The 13,660-nt window shown below is 41.1% G+C and overlaps 1 protein-coding gene across 1 annotated transcript in view; it reads left to right on the forward strand.

Moving 5' to 3' along the window:
* Window positions 1-10,408, forward strand: part of sult4a1 (sulfotransferase family 4A, member 1) — a 45,570-nt gene extending 35,162 nt beyond the window's left edge. Inside the window, exon 7 of the mRNA XM_033614829.2 lies at window positions 9,080-10,408. Coding sequence (XP_033470720.1) covers window positions 9,080-9,192 — 113 coding nt within the window. The 3' untranslated portion in view covers window positions 9,193-10,408. The remainder of the gene's footprint in view (window positions 1-9,079) is intronic.
* The last annotated feature ends 3,252 nt before the right edge of the window (window positions 10,409-13,660 follow it).

Below are 13,660 nucleotides of genomic sequence, written 5' to 3' on the forward strand. Positions count from 1 at the left end.
ACAGACAGTTAAGACCTGTCAAAATAACCAATTTACGAGCAATACAGCTGTATTCCTACGTTTGAATGAAAAGTTAGAAGCATGATTTGCTAAAAACAGGTAAGCTAACACAGGATGCTAGAATGCGGGCATCTGACTTTTTCAGCTGTTCATACATCTTTTTAAAGAAATATTTCACAAAACATGCTACGTACCTGGCAGGCCAAGATCTTCATTTATTTGTTGCCATGCAATGTTGGCCCTGTTTTTATATCAGCAATGTTCCAAGCACATATACTAAAATTCTGGATGGTGAAAAATGGATCCACCATGGCTAAAGTTAGTTTCTATCAAGTTACTATCCATCCATAATGAAATGCAATTCATTGTGTTGGACACTAGAGGCATCATCCATATATTTACAAATCTACGGACACTAGTCCTAGACACATACATAAGTGGAAACAAGGCGTTAGTCTTCTAGTGCATCTTGCTGAACATAAAAAAAGTCGAAGAAAAACATAAGTCATTGTCCAGTTTAAATTTCCATGAATAAGTGCAACCAATGCGATTCCTGGTAGCAGACTTCGTGGGAGCACTGTGGTAATGCCAAATAAGTCTCGGATACATTTGAGAGAAAGAACTATACAGTCAGAAGAAGAGGACACTGAGAGCAGCAAGACCATAAATGTCATTAAGGCTGCTCTCTTAGAGCCATTACATCAGGGCTGATTCATATCAGTGATCTCATGATATTGACTGATTCACCATAGCTCCTCTTACAAAGCTATTTAAAGACCAGGGAGGTCGAGGACAATTACATCACACATAATACATATAACTTTGTTTTGGAGTCTGCTGTAAAGCTGTAGGGTTTAATAAGTTTGTGGAAGAGAAGTTATTCTAAGCCAGTAACTTCTAGTGAAGAGTTTAAATGTAGGCTTTAAAGGGTTAGTCCAACCAAATTACAACAAGTGCAATTTTTGGGATACTGTGTCAGTCTCTGAGATACTGTCTCCACCCCAAAACAATGGAAGTAAATGACACCTCATTAGTGGTGTCAACTGCATTGAAAATTTACATCTAAAAAATTTTGAATTAACAGCAACAACTTCACTTTCCAAAACAGTGTCCCTGTTCAAAATTTCTTCATACAGCTGTTCATATTATATTTACGGAAATGCACAGACAACGTTGTATGATATCTAGGCCTAATAATTACACACTGGTGGCTGGTGCGACCATCATCAGGAGCAATCTGGGGCACAGTATCTTGCCCAAGGATACTTCAATAAGACTGGAGGAGCCGGAGATTGATGACCTGCTCTACCTCTTGAGCCATAGCTGCCCCAACAAATTATCACCCCTACTGGGTTAGGTTAGGTTAGTGCACATGTTTTAGGAAAGTAAAATTACATAGGTTAGGGTTTAGAAAAGAAACATTTTTGGCCACAGTCATGTTACACACTTAACATTAAGGCCTCGCAGACTGGGTGAGGCGGAGGCGCAGCGCACCTGCGCTTCGCCAACTGGGTGTGGCCAGGCGGATTTTGCAAGTTTGGCACACCGTGCGCGCTGGCACAGCAACTCCTCTTTCCCACCTCCGTCCCTCCTATCTGCGCAAGTCGGAAAGAGGGAGGAGAGAAGGCGTGGAGTGGGTTTTACACACATCACACCAATCAAATGAGCCCCTCTCCTCGTCCTTAAATGTTCCGCGCGAAGGCATAATGAGAGTTTACTCAATTCGCCATGGCAGAAGAGAGCAGCAGCGTCAGATGGCCAAACTTCTCCCAGGAGGAAACTGATGTTTTGGTCCGGGAGGTCCAAGCTCGCAGTGTCCGAATATACGGAACTGTGAGCAGACCTCCACGGGCTGATGATGCAAAGGTAGCCTGGGAGGAGGTCACCACAATTGTAAATCAATGTTGCGTTTCTCTCGTGCGCGCACGCTCTCTCTTTCTCTCTCGCAGTCTCACTCTGTTTCTTTTCTTTTGACTTTTCTAAGACGACAGATGCTGAATATATACTCCCTATCTGATGCTGTGGCTGTTTGTGGTTGGCTGAGAGGGATGTGAACTCATTAGTTTGCAGCTGTGTTAATCAAATCAGGTTGGGTTTCCATTACGCGTGCCAAACGTGCCAAACGGTGCCAATCCCCTGTGATCTGACATCAGATGTGATGGGACAGTCGATATAGAGATACATTTATGTGCTGATTGCAGGTAGTTGCACTGAATAGTGGTTTTTGTGGGTATTTTTTTGATTGTTAATGTGCCTGACGTTCTGGAAACCTGCCTGTGAGGTTTGGGTGACGTGTGCGCACTGTCCGCCGGTCAGCCAAACCTCCGCTAACAACGGCTGCACTCCGCCTGCGCTGACAGTAGACCTGGTTTCAGCTGCCGAGCTTTTAGCGTACCTTCGGCGAAGCCTTTTGGCACAAAACTGTCACTGCGCCAAGCTGGATCTGTCGACACCTCCCCCTGCTGCACCGCCACACCCATCTCAGCGCACCTTGGTCTGCCAACTACCAAACTGAGTGCGCATCGGGTTGTGCTGTTCGAAACTAGCTCTGCACGAGGTTCACCACCCTGCGCTGCGCCGGGAAACTAGAGCCCTTAATATCAATCATATCACACAGGTCTTAATTTCCAAAATTCCCAGAAGGTTTCCTGGAAAGAACAGTATAGTTTGGCACTGGTTATAGGCAAAACTGGGACAATGTTAAACTGGTAAGCTTCTGATTAACTAATTCATAATCATTACCGAGCCAGCCGAGGCAACAGTCTTTTTGTCATAGCACAGAAGGTCAGCTAAACATGCACAAATGTGAAATTTGTCTACAGGCATGAAAACAATTCAACATATATGGAGAATGATACATGTTAACTTAAAGTGAGTATTTGTTTTTTAAGTGGCTTCTTTTGGAAATCACCAGCTGCTTACAAACTCAGCACAGCTAAACTAACTCATCTACATGTAGGCTTAGTTGTTTCGGAATTTGGTCTCACTCTGCTCTATTAACAAAATACTCAGTTTCTTCCAGAACTTTTAAGAAATAATTAGGATGAAAACATACCCAGAAATTAAAGCATTGCTGCAGCAGGGTTGTTCCACTGTGTTGGTCATGGTTCATACTTTGCTAAAAGGCTATAGGGTTTAATGAGTTTGTGTATGGGGAGTTACTTTAGGTCATCGAACAGCAGTGAGCAGTATGAATGCTTTAAGTGGGACAGGACACTGCGTGGAAAACCTGCCTAATGCATACTGTACAGCAGGTCAGATAATCTGACATAGCGTAAATGCATTAACACGTCACCTGCTCCCTAATACTGTCATACTGTATACGATAGTAAGATTATAAATAGATAAGGATTAGACAGACAGGTTCAGAGAGAGTCTTGAAACTAGTTTCACAAGACTTTTTCTCTCTCTCACACACACACACACACACACACAATATCAAAGTCAGTACTTTGACCTGCTCAGGCCCTAGACTAAGCTGAGCAGTTGGCTTTACATAAAAGCAGGACAGTTATATATTAGACACTGTTTACACATCTAATCCTCACACTGAAACACAAAACACACTTTACCATTTACGCACCATTAATCTTGCCATACAGTACAGGATTGCAGATTGCAACCAGCTAAATTTTCTCCCGGTTAGAGTTTATTCAGCGGTCATTGCTCAGGAGGGTTCACTGAGTTAGCAGCAAACTCAGTAGCACAATGCATGACCCCTGACCCAAAAAACAAGCCACTGTACGGCGACAGACTCTGGTTAGCAGGTCATGCCTGGTTCACACTGCACGCTGCCCGATTCTAGCCGCAGCGACGTATGGTGTTGGTATGGACCACACAGGGAAAAATTATGGTGTGAAACAGCAGAGGCACTTTATCAACCCAGTGAGTATTACCATTAGCATCAAGCTAGCAAAGAATGTTATTTCTTTATAATAGAGACGGACATAAAGCAAGAAAATTAAAAAATAGTGGCTTTGACTTACCACTACTGCAGAGGCTACCAGCTTCATTTGAAATAGACTATGTGGTAAACGGGCCGTTATTTATTATTATCTCGCGAAGCTACAGTACACACTATACTTATAGCAGCTATCTCAGTAGCACATTAACATACACAATTCCTGAGATGCAGGACGAGCCACTGCGCAGCTACAGGCTATCCTTAGCAGCTAACCTAGTAGCATAGTAGCATACATGACCCCTAAGCCGAAGGGCAAGACGTTGCACGGTGATAGACTCTGGTTAGCAGCTCAGCCAGTAGCACACACAGTCTGTGGCTGCACAGAGGAACCTTGCCATCCCTGAACTTGAAGTCCAAGATGGCTGCTCAGCGCATCAAAGTAGTGAAAGCTGTAGTCATATACTGTTTATTAGCACTTCTGTCTTATTTGTGTCTCATTAAATCAATTGTACACATAGTATTGTCTAACCTCCAACTGTGGACATGTTGCTACATTGTTTGTGCACACAAAATGCAGCGTAATACCTTCCTCGTTATCTACTGCTGGTATTGTTAACAATGGCTGAGAATGGCTAACCTGGTATTGCTGCTGCTGCTGCTGCTGCTGCTGCTGGTACTTGGTTTTACAACTTATACTGGGACGCAGTCAACTTGGGTCATTCCCAGCTTCGAATTGCAATGTAAATGGAACGCAGCATTGAAGGCATCTGATTAGCTGAAAGGTGAGAGGGCGTTGTCAGCACCACCGTCATTAAAAGTAAAAATTATGAATTAAATGTGTCATTGGGAAAAATGCCACTATGAAATAAAAACAGACTAATAAAAAGTAAAAATGTCTGTAATTATTATTTTTTTTAAATATCCTAAAACACTATCTATTCATATATTATAATAATAATATTTATTTTATGATGTCGTTTTATAGTGTATTTAATATTGAACACACTAGGCATAATTATTTACATAAGTGATGGGATCTGTGAGTTCTGTCCATAGACAAGACAGTTTTCTCACACTCAGTTTGAGATGATTATAGCATCATCGTGTGGCTAAATGTTGCATGTACACCACAGATTGCATTTAATTTCTGTATAGTCAGTGATCTCAACCTGCAGGCCCGGTCCACTTTGATTTAACTTTTGTTGTTTCTCATGTTTTTTATATGCATATATATATATATATATATATATATATATATATTCCCTAATTTGTTGTAATTATTCCATTTGGTTTCCATTCCTTTTTTGGTGTATACTTATGTTTTCTTTCATCTGTTCTTTTTTTTCTTCATTTTTCCCCATCTAATTCTTTTTCTTTTAGTGCATGGAAGTCTGGTGTCTGGTGTGCTATAGGCTTAACACACAGCTGTCAGTCTGATGTATCTCACACGGGCCGCAGCAGGTGAGTCAGAGCCACGGCATGCTGCTTCACTCAGCAGCCCCAATTGTCCCATGAATCATCAGAATTCACGTGATTGTTACATTACAGTCATCATGGAGAAGAGTAACACTGTCATCACAGTCATAGTCTTGAATCGGGCCACACTCAGATTGTGACAGTACTGTGAAGCTAAACTAAAATCCTTAAAGCTAGAGATGTTAAAAGAGCAGTTTGAAAATATCTTGGACCCTTATTTTAATTTTTTTTTTTTTTTTAATTTGGAGTGGGGAATCAGGACTGGAGAGAATTAGAATCAACCCATCCATCAACGTGTTGTTGAAAAGATTAAAAAGATGAAAGACAACGCGTAGTAAATAAGCACTCATCTAATACATATCTAGCTGTGCTTAAAATTAAAGGGCTTTGTTGAAGGTTCATTTAACTTAATTTAAGCTACAGTAGGTAACTTTTTTGATTTATTTTTTGATTTATTTTTATACTGTCACTATATCCTGACAGTAGTACATGACGCAGGTAATCTGTGAAACAACCAATCAGATCCAAGGCATCTCTAAAGCAGCTGGTAATCACTGCTGGTGAACTTTAGTCAAACTGTCAATCTAGACAGCCCCATAGACTATAAATAAAGATGGACAACATGACAGCTCCTCATAAGTGAAGCCAAAACATGTCAATCGCCCCCTGGTGGCTGGCTGCAGTACAGGTCATAAAGCCTGTCCCCTCCATGTTAGTGGATGGGACATGGGCCAAACTAAAAACTCAAAGTACACATCAATAAAGTTTTGCCAAAGATGGTTTCTGTCATTTACGGTAGAACTTACCACCCTGATGTTAGTTTTTAGGATAAGTTTGATTTTAAGTAGCTATGTAGTGCTATAAAATTGGGATTTGATGCCATGATCAACAGCTTTGTGTGCCAGTCAGTGTGCTAGTATTCAATGGCGCTAAGCCCAATGGGCTGGACTGGGTTTGGGTGGAAATGGATGAATGACAGCAGCAGCAGCAGATGGCAGCGGCCATATATGGGATAGCTTGGCTTCACTAATGTATAGTGGCGGTAAGTGGGGATGCGTCGTCCATCTTTAGTTGCAGTCTATGGGCAGTGCTGATCAAATACCAATCAAGATTCCATTATTTTTTAAAACATTTGAGTGAGAAATAGTCAGTGAAGTAACAAAGTATCTTGATTCATATGCTCTCATCAAAACCACCAGACTTCAAGAACAGTAATTTTAGTTTGCTGAACATGTGAGTTGTTGGTCTTCAATCACTTAGTTACAGTAGTTTATGTTATTGTGTGACTTTGGTGAATCTGAACTAACCCTTTTAAATAGCAAAGCCTCACAAAAGGAAAACATATCTGTTTGAGGCAGTGGTAGACCAGCAACTCCCCAGTTCAGCAATGCTAAATCACTAAATGTTTTTATGCATCTGCACCGCCAATGGCCTTTGGATAGCCTAGTTTTCAGGTTGTTCGTTTGTCCGTCCATCCGTCCGTCCGTCCGTCAGTCCCATCCTTGTGAACATGACATCTCAAGAATGCCTCAAGGGAATTTCTTCAAATTTGGCACAAGCCTTCACTTGGACTAGAGGATGAACTGAATAGATTTTGGTGGTCAAGGATAAAGGTCAAGGTTGCTGTGACCTTGCATCTATCTTATTCTTGTGAAAATCTTAAGAACAGCTTGAGGAAATTTCTTCAAATTTGGCACAAACGTTCACTTGGACTCAATAATTAAGTATTACATATTGGTGTTCTGAGGTCAGGGTCTATGTGACCTCATCTGTCTCATTCTTGTAAACCTGATATCTCAAGATTACCTTGAGGCAATTTCTTCAAAGTTGGACTTAAGCAGGAAGCTGTTAGATTTTGGCTGTCAAAGGTCAAGTTCAGTGTGGCTTTGTGTCTGTTGCATTCTTGTGAACATGATATCTCAAGAACAACTTACGGGAATTTCTTCAAATTTGAGACAAGAATAAACTGATTCGAATTTTGTAGTAGAAAGTAAAAGATCAAGGTCAGTATGACATCACAAAATATGTTTGTGGCCATAACTCAATATTCATATGCTTATTATGACAAAATGTCACAAATGTCTAATAGGATAAAATAATGAAGTGACAACATTTTATATCCAAAAGGTTGAAAATCAGCTTCACCATGACATCATAATGATCTGCATAAAACACCTTTATGGCCATTACTCAGCACCACATCTAAGGAACAGAAGGGGAGACATTTGGTCAGATACTGAATTTGGTGATTTAAATCTTGGATGTCCACCTTGAAATTGTGCTGATTGTATAGATCTTCTATGTTGTTGGGGGTAAAATGAGTGTGAGTGTGTTTTCATAGGCATGGAAGCAAACTGTAAGAGAAAGTTGACTGGTGCGTGGAAGTGTAGCAACTCATTATGTAATAATGGCTCATAATGTAATAACGCTTCATAATGTAATAACAGAAATGTAATAAAAGTTCATAATGTAATAATCGGCTTATAATGTAATAAAATCATGAGCGTATAAGGTAATAACAGCTTTGTGCATAATGTAATAATGTAATAAGTTATTACATTATGAGCCTTACTTGTGCAAGAATGAGAAGAGCGTTTTAGAACCATGTAATAACAATGAACCAGCTCAAAAGTTCTTAAAATGTGAACACAGACTGTCAGGACACCCAAGTAAAAACATAAGTCCAAATAAATTTAACTAAACAATATGCATAAATAATACATAACCATAAATTATAGTTGCCAACAAAAGTCAAGTCCAGGGGGCTCCATTTGTCATCTGTTCACTCAGATCAAGGCTTAATGAGTGAATGGGATTTTAAAAAAAAAAGAAGAAAACTTTACTTCTTCCAATGAATGTCTTTAATATGTTGAATCCAGGCTGTAATCCACCTGGCATTTTGGCTGAAGAGCTGCCTGATATTGGACGCAAGGCCACTATTTACCTACTAATACTTATGCAGCAGTCTAAACTTTCTACCAACTGCTTACCCGCAACAATCAGACAGTGGAAGTGAGCATGGCATTCTCAAAGGAAACCTCTGTTTGACAGCAAGGTAAACCAGTGAAAATACTCTAAATACAGTGTACACTGATATACATTTTTTTAGGTGAGACTTTCTTTAGGTGGCCAAAACACGTTTTGTTGCTGACCCCTCCACAGCAGTTGACTGCTCCATGCTGGACTGCTGCCACTTCGCCAAATTAGGGGTGTGCCAACTGACATCTACTCTATGTAACATATTGTCTTTGAATAAGTACCCTATCCAACCCCACTTCAAAAAATCTGAACTATCCCTTTAAGGTAAGCTGCTGCATCCACCCCCAGCCAGCTCATGAGCACAATGTTTCTATAGTGAAATATTACCTGACCCCAGATTTGGTATTTGGAATTTGATTAAAAACAAAACTACAAATAATCTGTAGGATTAACTAACAAAGCTGGTCTCTACCATGTCATATGTATTGTGCATTAGTGTTGCACATTCCCATACAAACTTCTATTGAATTAGCACATTACAGCAAACACACATTAAGTCTGGAGCTTTTAGGACTCTTGTAGGTCTGGGGTCCTCTTGGTCATGCAGTCTTGGCTGCTGAATCAATTTCAGCTCCAGGATGCTATCTCTGTCAGCTGTTTTAACTGAATGTTTTATCAATATTTAAAACTCCTCCTTCTCCTCCTGTGTCCTGTCTGCAGGTCGTGCTGGTCTGTGGAAGGATGTCTTCACAGTATCTATGAATGAAAAGTTTGACGCCGTGTACAGACAGAAGATGGGCAAGTCCGACCTGACCTTTGACTTCTGTCTGTGAGGAGCACCTGACCCCGCCCTCACCCCGTACCGCCTCTGTACCCCCACTGATCTACTGCAGTACAGTCGACACTTCCCACCACGCTCCCACGTCTCCATTCAGTCAATCAGTCTGAAGTTTAACATTGCAGTCTGACAGTGGGATCACACTACAAGACTTTTCCCAGAATGCAATCTGTCTAAATATGTTCAACCCATCCTTGTGGACTGATCAAAATGAGTCCAGATTTCTTAAGAATTCACTGAAATTTCTTGGTCAATAGTTAAACCAAACCTCCCTCAGCCCCTACCTCCACAGTATGTTCCCACTGCTGTGTATGTACATGTGTATATACTAACCAGGGTTTGACCGATATGGGATTTTAAAGGCAGATACCGATACTCAACACCAATACCGATAATGTCAATATTTACATTAAAATTCTCCTACAATATGGCTGCATTCACAACAGGGATTGAGTAACAGGGATTCAGGCTATGCGCAGATATTATATGACTGAAATACACGGACAAACCAGCCAGTTCAGCCATTCAGTGTTATCATGTTAGGGTTGTCCCTCTTCCAGACGAAGTCCCTTTCCATTTTTTGCAAATCCATGAAAAATCTGTGTGTGAAAATGATTAGTTAGTGGAAAGTATTGTCTAGGCACATCTCAAGGCAAAAGTGTTTATATCTGTTCCAAATGGTAACTTGGGGTAAAAGCTGGCTGTGACAGGGTTGAGATGTAAAAGCTGTTCAACTGGGGATAGTGGCATTCATCGTGTTGCATTCATTTGCTCACCTCTGAGATGACCCAGAACATGCTAGAGAGTTATAAATCCTTCCTGACCTTGGACCCCCTTGGAGAGGCTTTAGGAAGTAGCCATGGTCATGGATATGAGCAACTTTGTTTAGTCTACTACTACTGTGACCATGTTACATGCTAATGTAGGCTAATGTACAAGTTCATGAAGGTGGGGGCCGCAGGCTGGAATTGAGCCTGCGGCTGCTGCAGGTGGGTCACAGCCTTTGTACACGGGGCGCCTGCTCTACCCACTGAGCCACCAGGCATCCCATTTTTATGTTATTATTTGGCGGAAATGTTGAAAGTTGGCGGCACAGTGGTGCAGTAGTTAGCATTGTTGCCTCACAGCAAGAGGTTTCTTGGTTTGAGCCTGGGGTGGGAGAGCCCTTCTGTGGGGTGTCTGCATGTTCTCCAACCTACGACTTCAGACTTGACTTGGGTTTATCAGTCTTGACCCAGGACTTGATTCAGGACTTGTCAGGCTTGACTTTGGACTGGACTTGGGATTCGATTCAGGACTTGCTTGTCTTGACATGGAACTTGTCAGTCTTGATTTGGAACTTGTCAATCTTGACTTTGGGCCTTGACTTGGGACTTGATTTTGGACTTGCCTGTCTTGACTTGGGGCTTGTCTCAATGTCACAGATCTGGTGTTTATATTCTAACTGAACAAACTGGAAAAACCTCTAAGTCTCTTTGGCCAGACAGCACTAACATCTGCCCTTAATCTGCCACATGTCGGTCTAACCCTGACACTGAGTGCATTAGCAGTTGTCTTGATGCAGCAGTGGCTCCAGGCCAAGTGGATGCATGAAAGGTAACTGTAAGAGGTGAAGCCAAACCTGTAGAGAAGATGCCAATCACGCCTAAATCCATCCAGCAGCTCACTGTCAATGCTGGGACATTGTTGTGTGCAGGGTTTTCAGCCTCATCACTGATTGTCACTTATATGTGAGCTTCATGTATGTGTATGGATGTATGTGAGTGTGTGTGTGTGTGTTAGAAAGAGAGGGAGAAAGAGCGAGGGAGTTCTGTCCTGTTAGTGCTCAGTTATACGAACAGAATGCATCAGGGTTTCCAGACTGACTTAGACATTAAATTCAAGGATTCATCAATGATCTTTAGTGGTATCAAAAAACAACAACAATAACAACAACAAAAAGCAGGATGTGACAGTGAGAATAGCACCAGAATTTTCTTCTCATTTTAAAACAAAAATCATCAGAATAATTTGACAATCACATACAAATTGGACAAGTAATGGCTTTAAGGAGCAGCATACTCAATTCTCAACACATTGCTTGAGATTTTGTGACAACATGATGGCTACGTTATCAGCATTTGAGACACAATCTGTTGTTGCACTGTATTTACTGTGTATAATAAAATATATATACCCTGCGGTGGTAAAAATGAGCAGCTGCTGCTCAGTTGCAGATGCAGCTGTGCCAAACACTGTAGATAATATATAATGTACTGTCCCCCAGTTATAAAGGCAGATTTCAAAAACCTCATCTTCAATGTTTAAGGTCCTTGCAGATATAATTTAAGGTTAGGGGCCTATACGTGATTTTTATGCCTCTGCATCAGTGACGGCCGTGGCACTATGTTTCGGGTTGTCCATAGTGTTTGTCTGTCCCGTCCTTGTGAACAAGATATCTCAAGAATGCCTCAAAGACATTTCTTCAAATTTAAGACAAATGTCCACTTGGACTCAATGATGAACTGACTAATTTTTGGTGGGCATAGGTCAATTATCAAGGTCACTGTGACCTTGTCTGTCTCAATCTTGTGAATGTGTTATCTCAAGAAAGCCTTGAGGGAATGTGTTCAAATTGGGCAAGAAGATGGACTTGGATTTTAGAATGTCTGATTAGATTTTGGTGGTCAAGACTCAAAGGTCAAGGTTGCTGTGAACTTGCATCCATCTCTTTATTGTGAACACAATATCTTAGGGAGAGCTTGAAATTCCCTCAAGTACAACTTGAGGGAATTTCTTCAAATTTGGCAAAAAACATTCACTTGGACTCAAGCATGAATTGATTGGATTTTGGTGGTTAAAGGTCAAGGTCATTGTGACCGTGTCTGTCTCATTCTTGTGAATATGATATCTCAAGAACACCTTAAGCTAATTTCTTTAGATGTTTCAGACAATCGACTGAAGAATAAACTGATTAGATTTTTGTGGTTGAAGGTTAAAGGTCAAGGTCAGTGTGACTTCAAAAAATGTGTTTTTGGCCATAACTCAAGAATTCACATGGTAATTTTGATAAAACTTCACACAAATGTCTAATAGGATAAATTAGTGAAGTAATAATATTTTATATCCAAAAGACCAAAGGTCAGCTTCACTGTTACATCATAATATTCCATATAAAACATTTTTCAGGGCATTATTTAATGTCATATCTCAGGAACGGAAGGGGAGACATTTGGTCAGATACTGAATTGGTGACTCTAATCCTGGGTGTGGGGTTTGGGCAGAGGTTTAAATCTCTAATGGTGTGTTCACAGCGAATGTGATGCAAAGTTGCACGCCGCATTACTTGGTCTGTTCATGTTTATGCATTGACTTGGGATCAGGCTCATTGACTCGGATTCAGTGTGAACACACCATAAGCCAGATCACACATCTGATTAAAATTCATCTTCTGGCTACATCCACATGAGGGTCAGCCCTACATCAGTCCAGAGGGTGGTAATAATGCCCCTGAAGCTGTTTGATAACAGCTAAAACACACTAGAACAAGAGAAACTTCACATCACAACAACAGTTTAATTGGGTAGCTAATAATGCCTTCACAGGCTCTAACTCACCATTCAGGGGTCGTACTGATCAGGAATCCAACCGTAAAGCAGCATGCCACTGTCTGTATGTGGTTTGAATTGATAGAGCCATTTTCTTCCTCTGTCACTTTGCATGTGACAGAAAGAAAATGGCTAATTTCAGTGTAATATCAGTGTCACCTCAGCTGCTGTTATCTTGAGGGCAGACCCTGTACAAGAGACCATTTACTGACATTGTTACACTTGGGAGGAATAAACATTTAGTATGCATTAGATGGATGTATTTACACCTATTAAACATCTCAGATGTCAATCCATCTCTAATGCTTTTTGGATGCATTTACACTTGGCTTTTTAGCTATCAGATAGCTATCTAATCCACACACTCTTTTCCTGTGTGAATCATATTACCACTGATGGGTGAACAGCGTCCTTTCTTTCTCTTTCTCTCTGTTTTCTCAGAAAAGTCAGGTTTTGGCTGCAGGAGAGGAGAGAGCAGAGTATTAACCCATAACCAGCATTAACTATGTTTTGTATTCTGCAACTCACTGTAGTGTCACGACAGCAGCAGTATCTGGAATCAGACTATTAACCTGAGGCATCACTTACAACCGGTCCAGCACCTCTTCCACAGTTGTCACAGCAATTTCCAGTCCAGCAGACCAGTCCCTGCGCTTTACCAGACACTTGTGAATGTCTTTATTGTGTGGATGCAAACAACAACCTCGGCACTCTGGTCCCGCCGCCTCTTTTACGGCTGCTCATTCTTTCCTCCCATTGTTCTTTCTTCTCTCTGTCACTCTGTTTACAGCCGTTGGCAAGGCTTCAGCTGCCCATCTCCACTTTTATGGTTTGTTTGGGTTTTTATACATGCCTGTCTCTGTTTCCTGGGCATCT

Source organism: Epinephelus lanceolatus, chromosome 23 (genome assembly GCF_041903045.1).
Source record: "Epinephelus lanceolatus isolate andai-2023 chromosome 23, ASM4190304v1, whole genome shotgun sequence".
NCBI classification, from domain to species: domain Eukaryota; kingdom Metazoa; phylum Chordata; class Actinopteri; order Perciformes; family Serranidae; genus Epinephelus; species Epinephelus lanceolatus.